At 31.9% G+C, this 18839-nt stretch overlaps 1 protein-coding gene across 1 annotated transcript; it reads right to left on the bottom strand.

Moving 5' to 3' along the window:
• Window positions 1-5875: 5875 nt before the first annotated feature.
• LOC107905910 (probable WRKY transcription factor 31) lies at window positions 5876-8516 on the bottom strand. The gene is made up of 6 exons (XM_016832698.2): window positions 8007-8516; window positions 7824-7895; window positions 7528-7692; window positions 7023-7403; window positions 6819-6932; window positions 5876-6717 (listed from the first exon to the last, which is right to left on the bottom strand). Exons 1-6 carry the CDS (start codon window positions 8349-8351, stop codon window positions 6097-6099), a joined length of 1698 nt encoding a protein of 565 aa, XP_016688187.1. The 5' UTR covers window positions 8352-8516; the 3' UTR covers window positions 5876-6096.
• Between the last annotated feature and the right edge of the window lie 10323 nt (window positions 8517-18839).

Raw genomic sequence — 18839 nt, 5'->3', positions numbered from 1 at the left:
GGACATAGTTAGGCATGTTTCCAAAGTTTTTCATTAAGGGCATTTTGGTTAGCAAGGGGGAAGCCATGGTTAGGGTTTTCAAGCTTCCAAGCTCCATAGTAAGTGATTCTAAGCCCCTTTTTTAATGTTCTTTACGTTTTTAGAGTCCCGGTAACTTGATTTAGCTATTTCTAACAATAATTTAACCTAGGGTTTATATTTGGAAAAATACTCATAGGTGAAATGTGTTTATTTTGATGTTTTATGGTAGAATATGAAGCTAAAAATTATGTTAAACAACTTTTGCTAAGCGTTTTTAAGTGAAAACGAGTAAAACGATATAATCGGTAAAAATACCTAATGTTCATAAGTAAGTGTTAGAGTGGGAATTTGATGTTGCCATAGAAGGGAAAAATGTTCAATATGTCATAAAACATAAGAATAAGAGATGGAGTTTAATTTCCGAACTTTGGGGAAAAAGTGTAAATATGCAAAAGTTTAGGGGCAAAATTGTAATTTTTCCAAAGTACGATTTTTGGACTGGAATGAATAGTGTGAATGTTATATAAGTTAAATGTATTGTTATAAATCAAGAAAGACGAGAAATTGAAATTGATCAATAAAAAGAAAAGTGAGAAAAAGAGAAAAATTCCCGAATGAATCTTCGGAATAAAAGGGATACAAATGAAGTGACAAAAATGATCACATGTGTGGCATGGACTGTGTGTAGGCCACTATGTAAAAGTGAAAGTGATGGTCACGTGTGTAGTACAATGTGCAGGCTACTACGTGTACCGAAATGATGGGTCGCATGTGTAGTACTATGTGCAGGCTACTATGCGTACCAGATAGTTTCGATCACGTGTGTAGTACTATGTGCAGGCTACTATGTGAACCGAACATCATTGATTAATAAGGTAGTTGCTATGTGCTGAATCCACCGAGTATCTGTTATTATTCTGAAGTGTTCATTAGGAAATTGACTAAGTGTAATTGAATAATGAATATAGGTGTGGAATTGAATTGAATATCGACTTAGAAATGGAAAAGTGAATTTTGAATTAAATTGTGATTGAAAGTGAAAAAGTGAAATTATGAAAGATTACATTTAGCAACAAAATAGTTTAGACAGCAACAGTTGTGTGACTTTGAAAAATCACCAGAAATGATGGAAATTGAATTAGAAGCTGAATAATATATTAAATTGAATCTGAATGAGTCTATTTTCACATAAAAGAAACATAGAAAGCAAAAGAGTTATATATTTTGAGATATTTGAATTTTAGTTAGATAGAGTCAGAATGAGTTTGGAATCTCATGTTCTGACTTTGGAAAATTGTTAAAAATTATAAAAAAATAATTACAGGATAAAATTTATATATTTAGAATCCTCAGTGAGTCTATTTTCAAGAGAAATAAACAAGAATAATATTCGCATTCTGTACAATGAGATAATTGATTTTTAGTGAAGAGAGGTCAGAATTGTCAAGTAGTGAAATAAGGGAAACTTTAAAGAATAAACTGTACTATTTGGATAAACAAAAAATTATGAAAATTTTATGGTCATAAGATATGTGAATCTAGTTTCGGGGAAATTAATATTTCTTAATTTGGAGCTCTGTAGCTCCAGGTAAAAAAAATTTAGTGACTCTGACTCGGAGAAACAGTTTTAAGTATACATGTAAGTGAATAGTGAAACTATAGACAATGTTATTTCTAAGGGTGTTATGTACATTAAGGATGTGGAATGGAGAGGAGGAGGAGGAAAATTGGAAGAACATATGGATGATTTGTGTATAATTGGCCATATGCTCGATTATAATCGATAAACGATTGAAAAGAAATAATGTTTATAATTGTGCATTATTAGTTATGGTTAAAGTTCATATGAGAAAATAAAGTTTCATAGTATGTATATGTGGTATACTTGGTATATGGTTTGGTAGGTAGCAATGCCAAAAAAGGTTTATGAATTAACTCATGTTGGTAAGTTTGATACATGAATAAATGTGGTGCTTATCCATACTTATAATGCTTATGCTATATGTTTATTTGGTTAACATATTTGATGTACATATGCTTAGGCTTTGGTCAAGTTGTGGCTGGATTATGCCACGTTAAACTTATAAGTTATGCATTGAAATGATAAGTGCCTAAATGGAAATATACTTGTGATCATGACAGGGTGGTAAGGTTTAAATTATGTAATCTCTAGTGAAATGGTTTATCATGTGGTTAATTCCAAAAAAGATTATGTTTAAATGCACTAGCTTGCGACTATGGTTGAATGATATATTTATGTCTTGTGTGATATGCATAGGAAACGGGAGTGGAAAGGAAACGAAATACTAAGTTCAAGCTTGAAGTGTAAAATGACGCAAAAAGTGGACGTTAAGTTAAACGATAAATATGTATTAGTATTGAACTTAATGAAATTGAACTGTACGTGAATTAAATGGAAATTGCAAATGATATTATTTGAATTAAATGAATTATTGTGGTATTGAAATGTGTATTGGATTGAGAAATTGAATTGAATCGTGAACTGGAGAATCGTGAATTAAATGAAATGGAAATGAAGTATTGGATTACATGAGTATGTATTGGGTCTCAGAAGCCCTATTTGTTACAAATATAGTATTTTGAAGTTATAACGTGAAGATTTATAAAAGCATGTTAAAAATTTGAAGAGTTTAAATTTGAATGAAATTTTATAACTCTGTTTAACATGTTTATAAGTGTATGTGTTCTAGTAATGCCTCGTACCCTATTCCGGTATCAAATACAAGTAAGGGGTGTTACAGATATTTTCTAAAGGCATGTCATTTATATCCTACTAGCTCATATCTTGTTTACATGGACAAATATAACAAAATTAGCTTCACCTTTACCTTTCAGAACATTACATATTTTAAATTCTTTTCAATTTAATCCTTATTATAAAAATTCAATAAACACTATAATACTATTTCCCTCATATATGAAACATAACACACTTTCTCACTTTCTCATAATGCTTCGTTCCAACATCAAAACATTGATTTACCTTACTTTTCTATTTTTGCATATTTTACAATTTCACCCATTTTTATTAGTCACTATATTCTCACTTTAAAATTCACTTTACTTTCATATATCACTACACTTAAATTATTATTTAGTCCCTACTTACTAATTTATTTATAATTTGGTCCTTTCCACTTTTAGAATATTTTTACTTTTGATCCTTCAACTTTTTTAAATTTATATTTTAACCCCTACTTTTACTTAATTCCATTTTAGCCCCATTAATTTTTACTCATTTACAATTTAGTCAATAGCTTAGATTTATTTCTCTCAATACATAATTCTTTTCAATTTCTTCCAGTATCCAACTATCTTATCTACTAAGACTAGTAGTTCCTATTTTATTTCATTCCGAAATTCTAACACATGCCATCTTGTATTAGCACTAATCCCGATTTAGGGTGTTAATGATGTTACAATTAATCAAAGTTTTTGGTACAATTGTGAATCGAACCCAGGTTATTTATGAAGAAAGTGAACACGAGGCCAATAGACCACAACTTGGACTCAATTGTACCGAAACCTTTTCAAAAATAATTAACTGGATTGAATTAATTAAAATTTGTAACTTTTTTTTTTGTGTGAAAAAAATACAATGGCAATATCACATTAAAAATAATATTAATAACAACACAAATTAAAAACATAATAACAAACATTCTATTGGATGTTCAAAGTGTTTTTATTAATTGTAATATTTTATATTATTTAAATTCATAATATATATATATATATTTGCTTTAGCCCATTATATCGCTTTTCTATTGAATCCATTTGTTTAATATAAAACGGACTTATATATAATATAAAATATGCACATCCTTACCTTCCCAAATAGAGAGAGCGCTCTCTTCCCATAAACATAGTCTAAACTTGAGGGTGTTTTTTTTTTTTTTTTTTAAATTGGGAAAGGGAGATTAAATTCAAGATCCAATGTTAATTGCTACATTATTTCAATAAAAATATTTTATCATTATATTACGAAATTAATTGTTTCTAAATCTTATTAAAGAACATAAATACATACATATAAACTAAGACAATATATATGGAGGGCTGAATATTAACTGGAATTTACCTATATTTTGTTTAAGAAATTATTGTATTTTTTTCTTTTTTTTTATACACTTACAGTTAACTCATGCATATTTAGTAAAAACAAATTATTATAGCAATTCATAGAGTTGTTCCTATAATTCAATCCTGGGATTTAAATTTTTTAGATGAACATACGATGCTGCTAAAAAGTGGCGGGACTGAAAATATTTTTAGGAACTGGAATTAAATTGTATACTAAAAATACAATTTTATTATTTTAATAGTCTATATTTTTATAATCTTTTAAAGAATTAAATTAAACTTTTATGATTTTTAAAATATCAAAATATAATTACCATTTTAGGTGGAGCATGACTCTGGACCTCCCATACGCTGCGAGACTGTCACTAGATCAAATATTTAGTTGTTTTGTACCATATGAGTGTACTTTTAAAAGGGAAAGATGTTTCTTTTTCTCTGTTATAATAAAAAGATCTTATCCCCATTCGTAGATTAAAACAAAGGCGGTGGAAATTGTTCCACTTGAGAAAAATAAAAGGAAATGAAATTAGAGATAAGTAATGACAATATACAAATCTAGTTTGTTTTATAAAGTCTCAAGTCTTGACATTCAACATTGAGACTTGAAATTATACCATGTGATGGCTGCCTTTATCTTTCAAGTTTAATATTAAATACCCTTTGAAACCTAAAATCTCCGACGCTCGCACCACACGGAATTCATGCAACATTATTACTTTACGTGACAATGATAGGATTGATGTAATCAATGCCATGACACCCACTTTGTACTAACACCATTCTAGCTAGGCGGCTTGAAACTCATGCATGGTGCAACAGATTTCACCATCTTAATTTATCCATCTCTATATTTATAATAAAAGTCCCTAGAACTAGAAGAAAGCATTAAAGGGATCGAGAGAGGGCCGGTACGTTCACATGGAAGCACGTGGGGGCGTGATGAATCCCACGCTGAAGGCTCTAAGTTGATAAACTTTATGAAATACTTATTAGAAATTGTACGGTGGCTGAGGTACGGTGCGACCTACACCATGCCCACGAAGTTCGACATTAGGGTTCCCCCCCTCCCCCCACTTCCCCCTCCGTGGAACATGGCAGGTCTGGATCATATGTCAATCAAGTGGGATGGGATCCAAAAGTCAACAGTCGTATCTCACTTGTCCAATAAAATAAATTGTTCCTCACCACAATCCACGATACTACTACCCGACATCTTCTTCATTGAACATGTTTGACCTCTTACCAACCCCAAAGATAATTAATGGTAATAATTATCCTCTTCAGTTTTCTTTTATTTTCGTTTCAATGCAATCACGTTGTTGCCTGGAAGTCTCGTTCTAACGTCCACTGTCTTGGTTCTCATCTGGTTCTTCTCGTACAAATGATTTACGTGTCAAACGGTGGTAGCCGTATTTTCTTGACTGTTTATGACAGAACATAATAATATTCCAATTGAGAAATTATTCATTTTGGTTTTTTTTTTAGGAATCTTATTTTTACGTTAGTTGTAATAATCTTTTTATTTTTATTATTATTCTTTAAGATTAATCTTTTGTTTTCTTGTAAATGTAGCATTCAATCATTTTACCTTGTTGTGAAGATATTATTGTTTATTGTTCTTGACAAATAAGTTAAAAAATGGATTTAAGAAATTAGATGCATTACGCATTGGAAAAGGAAATTATGGACATGTTTTTCTGTGTAGTTTTACTTGGAAATTCTGAATTGGATTATTGAAATGAAGCAGCAATAAGAAAAAAGAATGAAGTTTGGGTACGGTTTACTAACCCTGTCCCATAACAAAGTACAAAAAGATATAAACATGTAATCTCCACCTAATCCCCCAATTAAAGAACACTGAGAAAAAAATAATAATAACAAGGAAATTGGGTTCAATAAAGAAGTCGTCTCTAAATAATTTACGGGGAAAAAAACCTACTGATCTATTGACTGCTCCTTGTGGTGTTGGCATTACTTGTTGTCGTTGTTGGAAGTGTTGCTGCTACTATTTGGGCGAGCACCACCAATAATGGAGGTGATGGCAGCAGCGAGGGCGGCGGTGAAACTAGGATCATTGGTGATAGCAGCAGTGGCAGCGCTTACTTTGTCGGCCAGCGTGGGAAGCTGAGGCTGCTGCAATTGTGGGTGGCCCAACTGTGAAGACCCCATGTCTTTAGACAACTGCAGGCCTGAGAATTTTGACTGATTAAACGGTGGTTGACCAAAAGCTTGAGGCAATTGAGGGGAAGAAAGTGAGGCTAAGTTTTGGGGTTGGCCCGGAAAAGGGCCATCGAATTGGGGAGGCGGTCTTTGGAATTTAAGAGGATTGGGTGATTGCGTAAGGTCCAATGTTACAGTTGGGAATGGAGCGGAAGCTGAAATGGTTGCCATGCTGGAGGATGGAAGGATGGTCCTGGCAAGCAAATTTGGGTTCATGATCCCATCTGCACTGGGCATTGACCCTGAAAGCAACATGCTAGCTGCTGCTGATGTTGTTGATGCCATTGCCATGGCAGCTGGAGGAAGTGGGTGATTGTGGTTGCCCTCGTATGTTGTTATCAATATTGTTCTATCTTCAGCGCAGCGTTGAACCTGATCATCACCGTGAATATACCAATCAGTTTCTGGCCTTGAAACAAATAAATCTAGGCAAAATTCAAAACAAGACATCATTGAAAAAGATTGAAAAGTACTTGTTTTCGGACAGGACAACCAACTGCCATGGTGCATCGGTAATAAGCTCGAGGACAGGGGTTTCCTTTCGCCATCTTTTGTCCATATTTTCTCCATTGACACCCATCACTGATCTGTATCAGATTAACAAATCAATAGATTAGTTTCCAAACAATTTAACAATAACTTCATATCCATCGATTGGAATCTTCACAATAACATACCATGGGAGCTTCCGATCGAGCTCGAACAGAAACACGAGCTTTCCTCATGGTGACCTCTGTAGATTGTTCAATTGGCTTTGCAGGATTCAGCTTTTGGGCTTTGTTAGGACCCCAGCCATCAGATTCTGGGCTTTCTTCTCTATCAATTCTCTTGCCATCCCGCTCCTCCTGATTAAACTGAGAAATTTCATTTCTGCCTTTGATAGAATCCTTGGATGCAACTTCCACGTTGTTCGGAGGAGACCCTGAACGCGTTCTTTCTTCTGATGAAGGATGAGTCATCTCATCTGTTTCAGCTGTGCCTGAATGTGGGACTAGTTCCATAAATTGTCTAGGCACTACCACCTCATCTTTTTTAACTTCGGATTTCACTTCTTGAATCTGAATCCATCCAAGATATTTATGTCACCAATTTGAATAACAACTGATACTAGATATCTATGTTTTGCTCAGTTCCTATGATCCTAAAAAGAATACTAACTTGAGAGAAGAATTATAAAATCACCTCATGTTCTTGGGTGCTTTTGGCTTCACGGTTCCTGTGTTGTTGCATTAAGGTGACAAGGTGCATCTGGAGAGCAGTGTAGTTGTTGCTGACATGACTAATCATGTCTCTTAACTTCTGATTTTCAACATTCACACGTTTGAACTCAGCTTGTAATTCCGCCAGCTGAAATCAAGTGAAAAAATTGTCATTCAGTGGGCGAAGATTCCTTGGGCATATATGTAGCTAGCTTGACGATTCATATAGAACCAAAAAACAAGAAAAAAAAAGTTTCACGTTTAGAGACATCCTCGTACCGCATTCTTTTCTCGCTTATCCTCCGTTTCCGATGATTTCCCATCATCAACCGTAAGAAGATGCAACCCAGTCTATAGTTAGAAACAAAACAAAACAAGCTTTATCGTCAATAATCTTGTCTAACTGTAAATTAATTGTTTTTTACGATTTTTTAAAAGAAGAATAAAAAATAAAACACTTACATTTACATCCAAATGATCAGAGCTTGGACCGTCTCCACCATGAGAAGTAGTCTCCGTCTTGACGATGACAGTACCGGTTTTCTTTTCATCAACAACCCCGTGTTTCTTATTGGAGAAAAAGTCGACCTCATCAACCGCCACCCGGTTGTCATCGGAGGCAGGTGAGGAGGAAGAGGAGGTTCCAGGGCGGTCCTCCCTGGAGCCAGCAAGGCTAACAGGGAATTGTAACATGTCTGGGTGCTGTTTTAACCTGAAGACAGGTCCAGCGGTGGAATTAGTTTTGTTGTGGAAGAAACTAGACACAGGATCAGAATTACCAAGGGTAAGGCCCCATCCCTTCTCCATAAATAACCTAACAACAGTAACAAGACTTGAACCAGATCAAAGAGACCAAATTAAAGATGGGGAGTTGAAAGAAGAAAAAGAAAATGGAGGGATGAGAATTGGGAAGGTGTTTAATATGTGTTACAAAGTCTTTCAAGTCTTCTTGCCGGTGCAAAGGGGTCGCCAATAAAAAGGGGTTTGGAACGTAGACCAGATAGCTGGAGCATACATATTACAATTTTGGATTTTTCATAATTTGACGGGATTTTATTTTTCAATAGTTTTTACGTCAGATGGTGCGTCAGCTTGCCATCTGGCAAGTTGAACCCCACCTTTTATTTTCACCCTGAGAAACTAAATATAAAAAGGCCAAGGCAACCACGACTGAAATAATTAAGGATGGGTTTGGATGGGTGATGCGGTGCGATGCGTTTAGTTTATTTTTTGTTTCACGTTACAGTATTGCTACAATATCTAATCTCACTGCCATCGCTGTTCTTACACTAACCACAGATAAATACACTGCCATCCAAACTCATCCTAAGAATCGGATACATCACTTTGTTTAGCCCATTACTCTTTTGGCTTCTCGGACAATTGACCAAAAGTTAATTCGAATTTCTGATCATTTTTTTATTCCAATTTCAAAATTTGATGACATTTAATTAGCAGCTTGATAGCTTTTAACTTAAAAATAAGGGTAAACTATAAAAATAGTCACTTTTGTTTGTCTCAGATTACATTTTAGTCACTTATGTTTGAAATGTTACGTTTTAGTCACTTACGTTATCGTTTTGTTACGAAGTGATCATTCTATCGTTAAGCTTTGTTACCTCCCTAACAGTGGTCCTACGTGGTAGTCCAAATGAGTTTTAATTGTCAACTTGGATGTCCTACGTAACAGTCCAAATTGAATTTTATTTAATTAAAAACCTATTTTCATCCCAACAACTAGACATCCAAGTTGGCATTTAAAACCCATTTGGACTGCCACATACGACTTCCGTTAGGGAGGTAATGAATTTTAACAATAGTGTGACCGCTTCGTAACAAAATGATAACATAAGTAACTAAAATGTAACATTTTAAACATAAGTGACTAAAATATAATTTGAGGTAAACAAAAGTGACTATTTTTGTAATTTACCCTAAAAATAATTTAAATTCAAAATTATTCTATAAAGTAATCAAAGTTAAAAAATTAACTTATCTATAGAATTGTAAATGAATTGAATTTGAACGAATACATCTTTGTTTCTATATTCGTTTGTCTATTTTTAAACTTATTCGTGTCCGTTAAGAATTTTAAAATTTCTATTCATGTCCGTTTGTTTCTATATGTGATATCTCAACATAAAATTGTACTAGCTCGATAATATTATTAGTGATTTATGAAAAATGAATCAAACCAAAATTTTATATATGAAATAGTATAAAACCAAAATTCTTATCTCAATATTAAATTATTAAAATTATTCATAGAAAAAAATCATAAAGTAGTTCATGAATAAATGTTTGGATAAGAATTTTTTTATTAGAATTGAAAAAAATAAATTTGTTGTCAAACGTAATTAATTGTTAGAATAAAAATAATAATTGAAAAGTAAAAAATAGAGAGACGGTAGGCGGGTGTGGACAAGAGAGCTTAGGACCGAAAATATGGAGTTATTGCGTCAAGAAACAGTTTTGACTCCCTTCCTTTATAAATTTAAAGTAAAAAAACACAACAAATAAGGGAAGAAATCCGTATATTATTAAATACACCGCCCGAAGGGCGCGGCGCCTTCCACGTGATTAATTTTACAAGCAAATGTTACGCCACGGAAATGACACCATATGTCATCCACCTTATTCCATATTCAAGTAACCAAACTTGAAATTCACGATTTATTTTGAACGGACTTACAATTTTTAGATTTAACTTCAACTAAGAACCAAATTTAAAACTACCCATACAGAACTTCAATCAATTTATTTTACAACCACGGAGAAATGAATGGAGCTCCAAGCCAAGTCAACGAATTTGACGGATCGGGTGTCGTATGACTGGCGACCCGGTGGGGCCGTGGCTTGGTCTGTCGTTGGCCCTATCATGTAGCGTCAGACTCTCGTTTCAGTATGTTGACTGTGTACCGGTGGGAAAGAGTCCTTTATTTTTTTTATTACTTGCAGTTTCGCCTGGTGTAAACAGTAGCAGGACCATTATCATTTTTAATTAGCTTCTAAAATTTAATATTTTAAACAAAAATCACTCAAAAGCGAAAAAGTCTACAATTAAAATGTTCAAATAAAGTACAACACTGGAGGTTGTAACTTGCCCTTCAAAGCTTAGCCTAATTTGTTATTTAAGAAATTGAATGAATTTTCTTCCTTTCTACATTTTAATAATATTCGAGGTTCCATTGGTAAACTTATGATGAAATATTATTTTTTTATTAACATCAATAATTGCTTTGATGAGATGAACAAATGTGCTAAAGATTTGGAATATTCTGTGGCATTTGAAGTTTTCTTTTTTTACATTGCAAAACAGGATTATATAATAAGGTAGGAATAGGGTTGTTTAGAAATCGAATTCATAATTGATGTGAATCAAAATTTTATTAATTATTATTATTATCTACTTATTAAAACCATGTTCATAAATGATAATTAAAAAATATATTAAAAAGCATGTTTATAAAAACCCAAACTGATCATTATATTTTAAAGCATATCTTGACTGCTAAATTAAATAAATTCTAAATCAATTTTCTATTTTTGTTAGCTGTTATTTTTTTTAATTTAGGATGCTTTTTTTGAATTATAATAACAGGTAAAGCCCGAACAATCAATGCAAGTAGCATAACTCGAACCCAGACCAACACTCTTGACCATTAGGCTTTTTTTTAATAATAATAATAACAACTTTAGTAATTCTGAGACTTATGAGTACTTGGCATATAAAATTTTGATTTAATATTTGTACCTCGCGTGAATTTATAAAAATATATATTATAAATTTCACCATTATACATGAACTTTGGTTAAACATGTAATAAGATGTATATAAATTTTGATCTTTTGTAATTGTATAAATTAAATTTTGATTAAATTCAAATTTTACCAATCAGTAATATTATCATCCATATATTATCATTTTACACTTACATATTGTATATACAAATAATTTTATTCATTCAAAAAAGAAAGTAAACGAATACATACATACTAAAAATGGTCTACAATTAAAAGTCTACAATATTTTATACTGTTACAAGCTTACGAATTGGGAATGAGATGTAATAGCTAAAATTCAAACCATTGACTTTGAGGTGTAAATATAAAATTTTAACCATTGTTGTCAACTGTTGAACCAATTAAAATTTTATCAATATAATAATATTAAATTAAAATTCATATATTATATTAGACATTAGATTAAAATTTTACATAAATTAAGATTTAGGTAAAAGACAACTAAGAAAAGAACAAAAGGGTGGCTGCAGATTCAAATATTACATGATGGATTAGGTGCATGGTTTGATTTATTGATCACTTATTACTAATACATTAAAAGGCCAAAAATACTAAAAGACACACTGAACTAATTCTTTTCCGAACAAGCCCCTATAGTTTGATTTATATTTAAATCGGCCCTTATATTAAGAGTTTTGTTTAGGTATATATTAAAGGTTAAGGATATCCAAGTTAAAGATTAAGGATAATTTGTTACGTGTATCTGAGTGTAAAATAAAAGTATAAGGACTTATCAAACAAAATGACAAAAAATCAAAAGCTTATTTTACTATATTAGCCTATATTTAATTTTTCCATATATAATCACACCTATTGGTGTCTCGTATTTTGAATGCGCGCGGCAGACGGCAGAAGGGTTTTTTTCAACCTCCAGTGACGACCTTGTTTTGCATTTTTCTTTCTTAGTTATTTTATGATTACCTTTGAAAATGGATGGAACATGTTGAATGAAGGGCCAAAAGTTAATGACTAAATCGAATTGTATTCCAACTTATACATAGAAAAAACTAGTTTCCTTTCTTTACGCTGCGATACTTTCAACAACTTTAGCATCCAACAATGAAAACATAAACAATAAAGGACGTCGACATGTACTACGTTTTCTTCTGAATTTTCTTCTTTAGCCAAAACCATGTGTTTGGACTTGGAATTCATGTAACACTGCCAAACTAGTTCACATGCATTTATATATCTCTTTTTTGAACATAAGATAGGAATATTTAACTCTATCGAAGACTTGATATCAATTTTCATTTTTGCTCCATCGGTGATTTACCGTTAAAATTCATGTTTTAAAAATTATAATGTTTCTAATGAGTCTTAGCTTGATGGGCATGTGTATTATTCTCCTATTAATGGATTGGGGAGGAATTATAGGAAGTTTTAAGTATTGTATCAAAAAAGAGCCGATATAATCAAAATTTATAATAAGATTATTCAAAAAATATTATAATGTTTCAAGATTGTTAAGTTTAATTTTTTATTGATTTTACATAAAAAAAATTAAAAGATAAAATACGCTTATAATAGTATAATTTAGATAGATGAATGTGAATACTAAAATGTTCAATTAGTAATTTATTTTGACGGATTAATTAATGACAGCTATTTTTGATATATCGCAAAAGAAAAGGCACTCGATGCAGACGTGAGGGAAGAAAAACATACTGATAACTCACCAATTTTTTTCTCGGTTAATGGCAAACCAAATTTGAAGTCAAATTTCAGTTGTTTAATGCAACTGCTAATTTAGGTTTTTAATAAGGTCAAAATATGCTGTTAGTCTCTGTAATTTGACAAGATCTGAAATTTAATTCGTGTACTTAAAAAAGTTAAAAATTAACTCCTCTTACTTTTTCTAATTTAAAAATCTCAATCCTACCATTAACATTGTTAGTATTTTCCGTCAAGATCTGTCAATTTGGTATGTTGATTAAACTATCCTCATACGATGTTGTATACGATTGTCAAAAAATAAACATGTTAAGTTGACAAGTTTTGATGGAAATTAGAGTTTTTAAATTAGAAAGTAGGAGGAGGATTGGAAGTTTAACTTTTAAAGTAAAGGGACTAAATACAAAAATCTAGAGAAGTACAGGGTTAATATCATATTTTAACCTTTTAATAATATTCTAGATGCATGTGATTGCTATGATCATTTCCCTAAAACTCTAATTTTCTGATACATGACAAAATAAAATATATAAAGAGAAATCGGGATTGAATTTTCTCAAGAATTAGATCTAAAGTTGATGAATTTTGAAGTTAAAACCAGTTGAGACTTTTTCCCAATATTAGGAGCTTTTCAAGTCCAAAAATATTAGTAGCAGTCAACGGATGTAGGTAATAAAAATTAACCTTTCCCTCTGTTTCAAACATCAACGACGACACCCCCCATGTTCCTCGTCAGTCCTCCCACCAAAAACTTTCTCGGTCCTCTTGTGCAGCTTTTAAAGATACATATATTATGACAAAAGTGAACCAATGAATAATGGATACAAGGAAGCTTAAGATAATTAATTAATGAAAAATAATAATTTATGACTTTTGATTTACCTGTTCTAGAACCATATGCTCGTCGACGCTAAACATTTTAGGACAATAGTTGAATCTATAGTAATACTATTAATATTAATATTATTACAGTTGAATTTAAAAATAATGTTAATATATATATATGTTGCTTGGTCTAGGGTTTGGTTACAGGTTAAGGTAGCAAGAAAGCATGTCAAATGTCAATGCCCCTTCACACTAAACTATCCAAATTTCCAAAAACCCAAAATTAAAACAAAATCAACATTGGAGAATAAAAACAAATTTGACTGTAGATTTTTCGTTGACTATCTGGAGCTAACTGCGTGGCTCAATATTAAAGGCCCAAATAAGTCTAAACTAATAATATTTTATTTCATATTTAAAAAAAAAAAAAGCATACATGAAACACGGCAAAAATAAAATAAAAACTCTAACATCCCGTAATTCAAACAGCCAGCCATTCCATGAATACAAGTTTGCCTGCTGCAGTTTTCTATTACATATACACACATTAAAAATCTATTTTATTTTATTTTTATTTTTAAATTTAAGGATTGAAAATAATGGATGAATTGAAAGCCGGGTAGGGGGGGGGGGAATACACTCAGCCATTATTTATGCGTGGTTAAACCGTGTCTCTCTTAATTTCAAACCCTTTGGGATTGATTTAGTATTATTTAATGGGGTCATCGTTAATTTGTCAGAATAACCAGCAAATTAACTTGATTTGTCCTCTTGTGGTTGCATTGTGCATAAGAAAGAGACAAAGGATTTGAAAAGCCACCTGTTCTTGATGTTTTCATGAGTAGGTATCCCTATTTATTAATTAATAGGAAGAAAGAAATTGGATGTTGATTATGAGATTAGGTTTTCCTTTTGGCGTTGAGTTATCAATTAATCAAGTGAGGATGCATGATTAAGTACTGATAAACATATCAAATCAAGACTCATGCTTACGATTATACAGGAGATAAGGAGTGACATTAATATAAGCAGAAAATAGAGAAGACAAACAACAAGTAAAGACCAAAAATAGTTGATGAGCTGCATTAATTTAAAGATCTATCACCCACATTGTCTTGACTCAAAATTATGATTAGTATGATGCCATTTGACAATAACATGTTTCCCTTAAAATTGGCAGTTAATCGTATTTTAATTATCCTTCTCCGTCAATCCCAACCCCTTAATGGAGGAAAATCAATTGATTCCAGCTATATATGTATGAGAAACAAAGATCGAGGGCTAATACCGGTGAAGCTGAAATTTGGAAGTGAATGTGGTCAGTGGTGGGTGGCGGGTGGCGGGGATTCCAGTCAAACCAAAATATGGGCCATTAGACTTTTTTTCATAGTGAAGGGTGGACTCTTAAAGAAAAGAAATTAAAAAAGGACATTCCACATGACTGCTTATATGGATATACCTTAAAGATACCTTTCACACATACGGTACTTTTTAACCATTTCATTTTTGGTAAATGTTTCCCTTCTACCATCTTTATATTAAAAAAATCAATAAATTAGTCATTGCACAAAGAAAGAGTAGATTGATTCTTTAATTAAAAATTCATCCATTTTTATCTTTGTCTACAGAAGTTACACGTTTAATTATTATGTTAATTTTTAATAATAAATAATTCTTTTAAAATAATTAATTTATTATATCCGAAGATTTCTCCATCGATAATCTGGAAAACTTTTTCGTCCAAATTGAACGTCACATTTTGTTTATTGGCCTTAAATTTGGATGGGAGAAGTGACTAAAATTTACACAGAAAGTAAATGATTCGTCACAGCTAATACTGGTTTCACAGCCTCTTCCCTAGATAGCTTTTATATTTGACGATTTAAACTGGGGCCAAGAAATATATTAGAAAAAAGGTGTATATGTTTGACAAATAGGGAATAAATTTCACAGGATTTTATTTTAAAACATGATCTGTCTTTTTCGATGACAGTTTTGGTTATTCGTCAAATTTCAAGGTTTCTAATTTCTTCCATACCCTTCTTAGTCTCTAATTAAATCAGCCATGACCTAATTTGACAGATATTTATTGAATGGGAAACGTAAAAAGAGTGTTCATCATTCATTTTCAAGTATCAACCAGCTACCCCATATATAATTTAGAGGTGGGGGCAAAACTTTATATATGAGCCCAAGTGATGCAAAAGGGCCTTTGTTGATACTTGATGGACCATAGAGAAGTTCAGGTTCACATGGACATATAGGCTTACCTTAACAAAGACGATAATAATCAAATAAACTGTCATTGGGCATTTGAGCTCTTAGTGTTGCATATGTTGTATGCCAATGATACTTTTAATCCTATCGAATTTTATATTATGATCCATCATGTTAGCTTATCCAATGCTAGTTTTAAGCTTTCGAAATGCAGACAAGAAACCAAGACTTGGTAAGACAACGGTAGACCGACCGAGATGAGGAAGTGAGGCCAGTAAACAGAGATAAGGAGGAGAGGCGGAGACCGACTGATAGAGATGACGAGGAAGGGAGAATGGCTGTTATTCAATTAATTGATGAGAGTAAAGAGGAGAAGGGAAAATGGCTTACGGGATAAATTTTAATAAGACATTTTCCTTAAGAATGTATTAGTTTTACTCGTGTTTTGGAGAATATTTTCCTTTGAAAATTCATTTTCCACCAAACAAACACCATAAAATAAATAAAATAATGAAAATCTTTTACGAAAAATATTTTACTGACAAACAAATGAATCTTTAGATTTTCAACGTGTCAACCATCTCTTAATTTTGAATTCTTAAGTAATGTCGAGATATCGTAATATATAATCTTATTATAACTTATTTTAATTTTAAATTTTAAAATTTAAACTAATTTACCCTTTGTTTTGATTATTTTAATCAGTTTAGACAAATAAAAATTCAAATTAAAATTTAATTAAAATTAAAAACAAAAATATTTTCTTAATAGTGAACTAGAAGGTCCCATAGAAATTATAATTATTTACTCTAATATATTAACATATTAATTATCATTGCAATTATTATTGACGATACAACCACTTTTTAGGAATTAGCATGTTTGTGATTTATAAATTTAATTCATCATCATATATTTACGTCTTTTAATATATAATTTGTAATAAAAAATAAGAATTATAATAATCGATAATAGTTTTATGAAAAATGAAATTAAAAAAATATTAAAAGAAATAAAAAATTTTAAAAGATATTTTATTAAAAGAACAATTTAGTAAAATATACCCTTATTTAATCTTATATTCCTTCAACCAAAAATTGGTGAAAGTATTATGAAAGCCTCTCTTTTAGGAGTCAAATTGCATTTTGCCCCCTTTACTAAAAAATAGGCAAATTAGTCCATATACCTTAGATCAAAGAGCAAACTGATCCATTCTGTTAAAATTTTCATACATTTCTACTAATAAAAATTGGAATGGTTGACAGAATAACCAAACAATTATATCTGGCATGTCAAGTGCACATTATTCTGACGTATAGGGACTAGATTTTAGTAGTCTAAATGGAACAAAAAGGCTAATTGATCTAACATGTAAAGACTAATTTGCCCATTTTTAATAAAAGGACAAAATACAATTTGACTCTTAATAAAAGACTTTCATGGTACTTTTACCGCCAATCACCTGATATTACATTCATTCAAATAAACCAAATAAGGCAATGTAATACACCAAACATATCGCCCATATGAATCAAAGAAGTCAATGTAATATACCAAACATGCCATCCCGTATTATTATCACGAAACATAATCTTACATCCTGTAATAAATATCATTTACTTAATTTGTGTTTGGTTTTTAACCCAACTTTCAACAACCCAGATATGAAAAATTAAGATGCCAAACACTTGCAATAAAGTATGCATGCAGTCTTGTTTCCTTCTCCAACTCCACGGTGAGCTGCCATTACTATTAAAAGATCTACCATGTGGGACCTGAGTTCTTAATGTTGTCCATCACCCAATATGTTGTTATTACAACTTCATAAAGATGGTGGAAGTATGTAGCCACTGGTCTCAACCTAAAATCCTGTCGTGCTGTAAAAATTTGAGTCCTTGCTCCGTTTCACCAACCCTGGTTTAATATGGTAGAAAAGTAGCATTTACTTGGCATATGGCAAATGGCAATGGGAAGCTTTACATTCCTTAGAAACTTCAATTGTGAACACTTAACGAACAAGTATGTGCCAACGAAAAAAACAAAAGTAACTCGTATGATTGCAACAATCAATTAAGCATTGGCGATAAGGCATGCAAAACAATAAATGTAGGCAATGACAAGAAAAGTGACAAAACCAGAGTGGCTTCCCAACCTTTATTTTTTACCGAAAGCTGAATTAACCAATAAGCAGAAAGGAATTTAAATGGTGGCTGCCATATGAAGAAAAGAAAAAAGAAAACACTCTGATTGGGCTTTACTTGAAAAGGACGTCATTTTGAAGATGCCACAAAAATCAGCCACGCAATGCGTCAAAAAGGGGTCTAACAAAAGCAATTTCGATGAAAAAGGTTCATAACCAGCTGACCAACCAACCAACCAACCAAGTTATGACAAGGAAGGTCGGGTTTGTGAAAAAATATGAGTTGGGCAGATCGGTTGGGTTTATTAGGTTGCTGTCTTCCCTTCTCTCAACTAAATTCCAACTGCACCAATCCTTTTGCCTTGTCTTGCACCCATAATAAATCCAAGAACTGGAACTAACCATATCTACTAGTTTAGGTAACAATGTTCCTTTTATGGTGGATGCAAGAATCAGTTATCCATCGTCTGATTGTTGGGTGTTCTGTTAGGCGCTTAAATCATGTTCTTTTTTTTGACAAGTAGCCATTGCATGCAACTTATTCAAACTATCAACTTTGCGCAAAGGGCGAATAGAACCCTACCCTAAATAAGGATATAACTTAACTAGTTCTTGAACCGTTGAGATATAATAGC

Source organism: Gossypium hirsutum, chromosome D05 (assembly GCF_007990345.1).
Source record: "Gossypium hirsutum isolate 1008001.06 chromosome D05, Gossypium_hirsutum_v2.1, whole genome shotgun sequence".
Lineage (NCBI taxonomy): Eukaryota > Viridiplantae > Streptophyta > Magnoliopsida > Malvales > Malvaceae > Gossypium > Gossypium hirsutum.
Note: the sequence above shows the minus strand (reverse complement) of the source record. Positions and strands in the feature narration are given on the sequence as shown.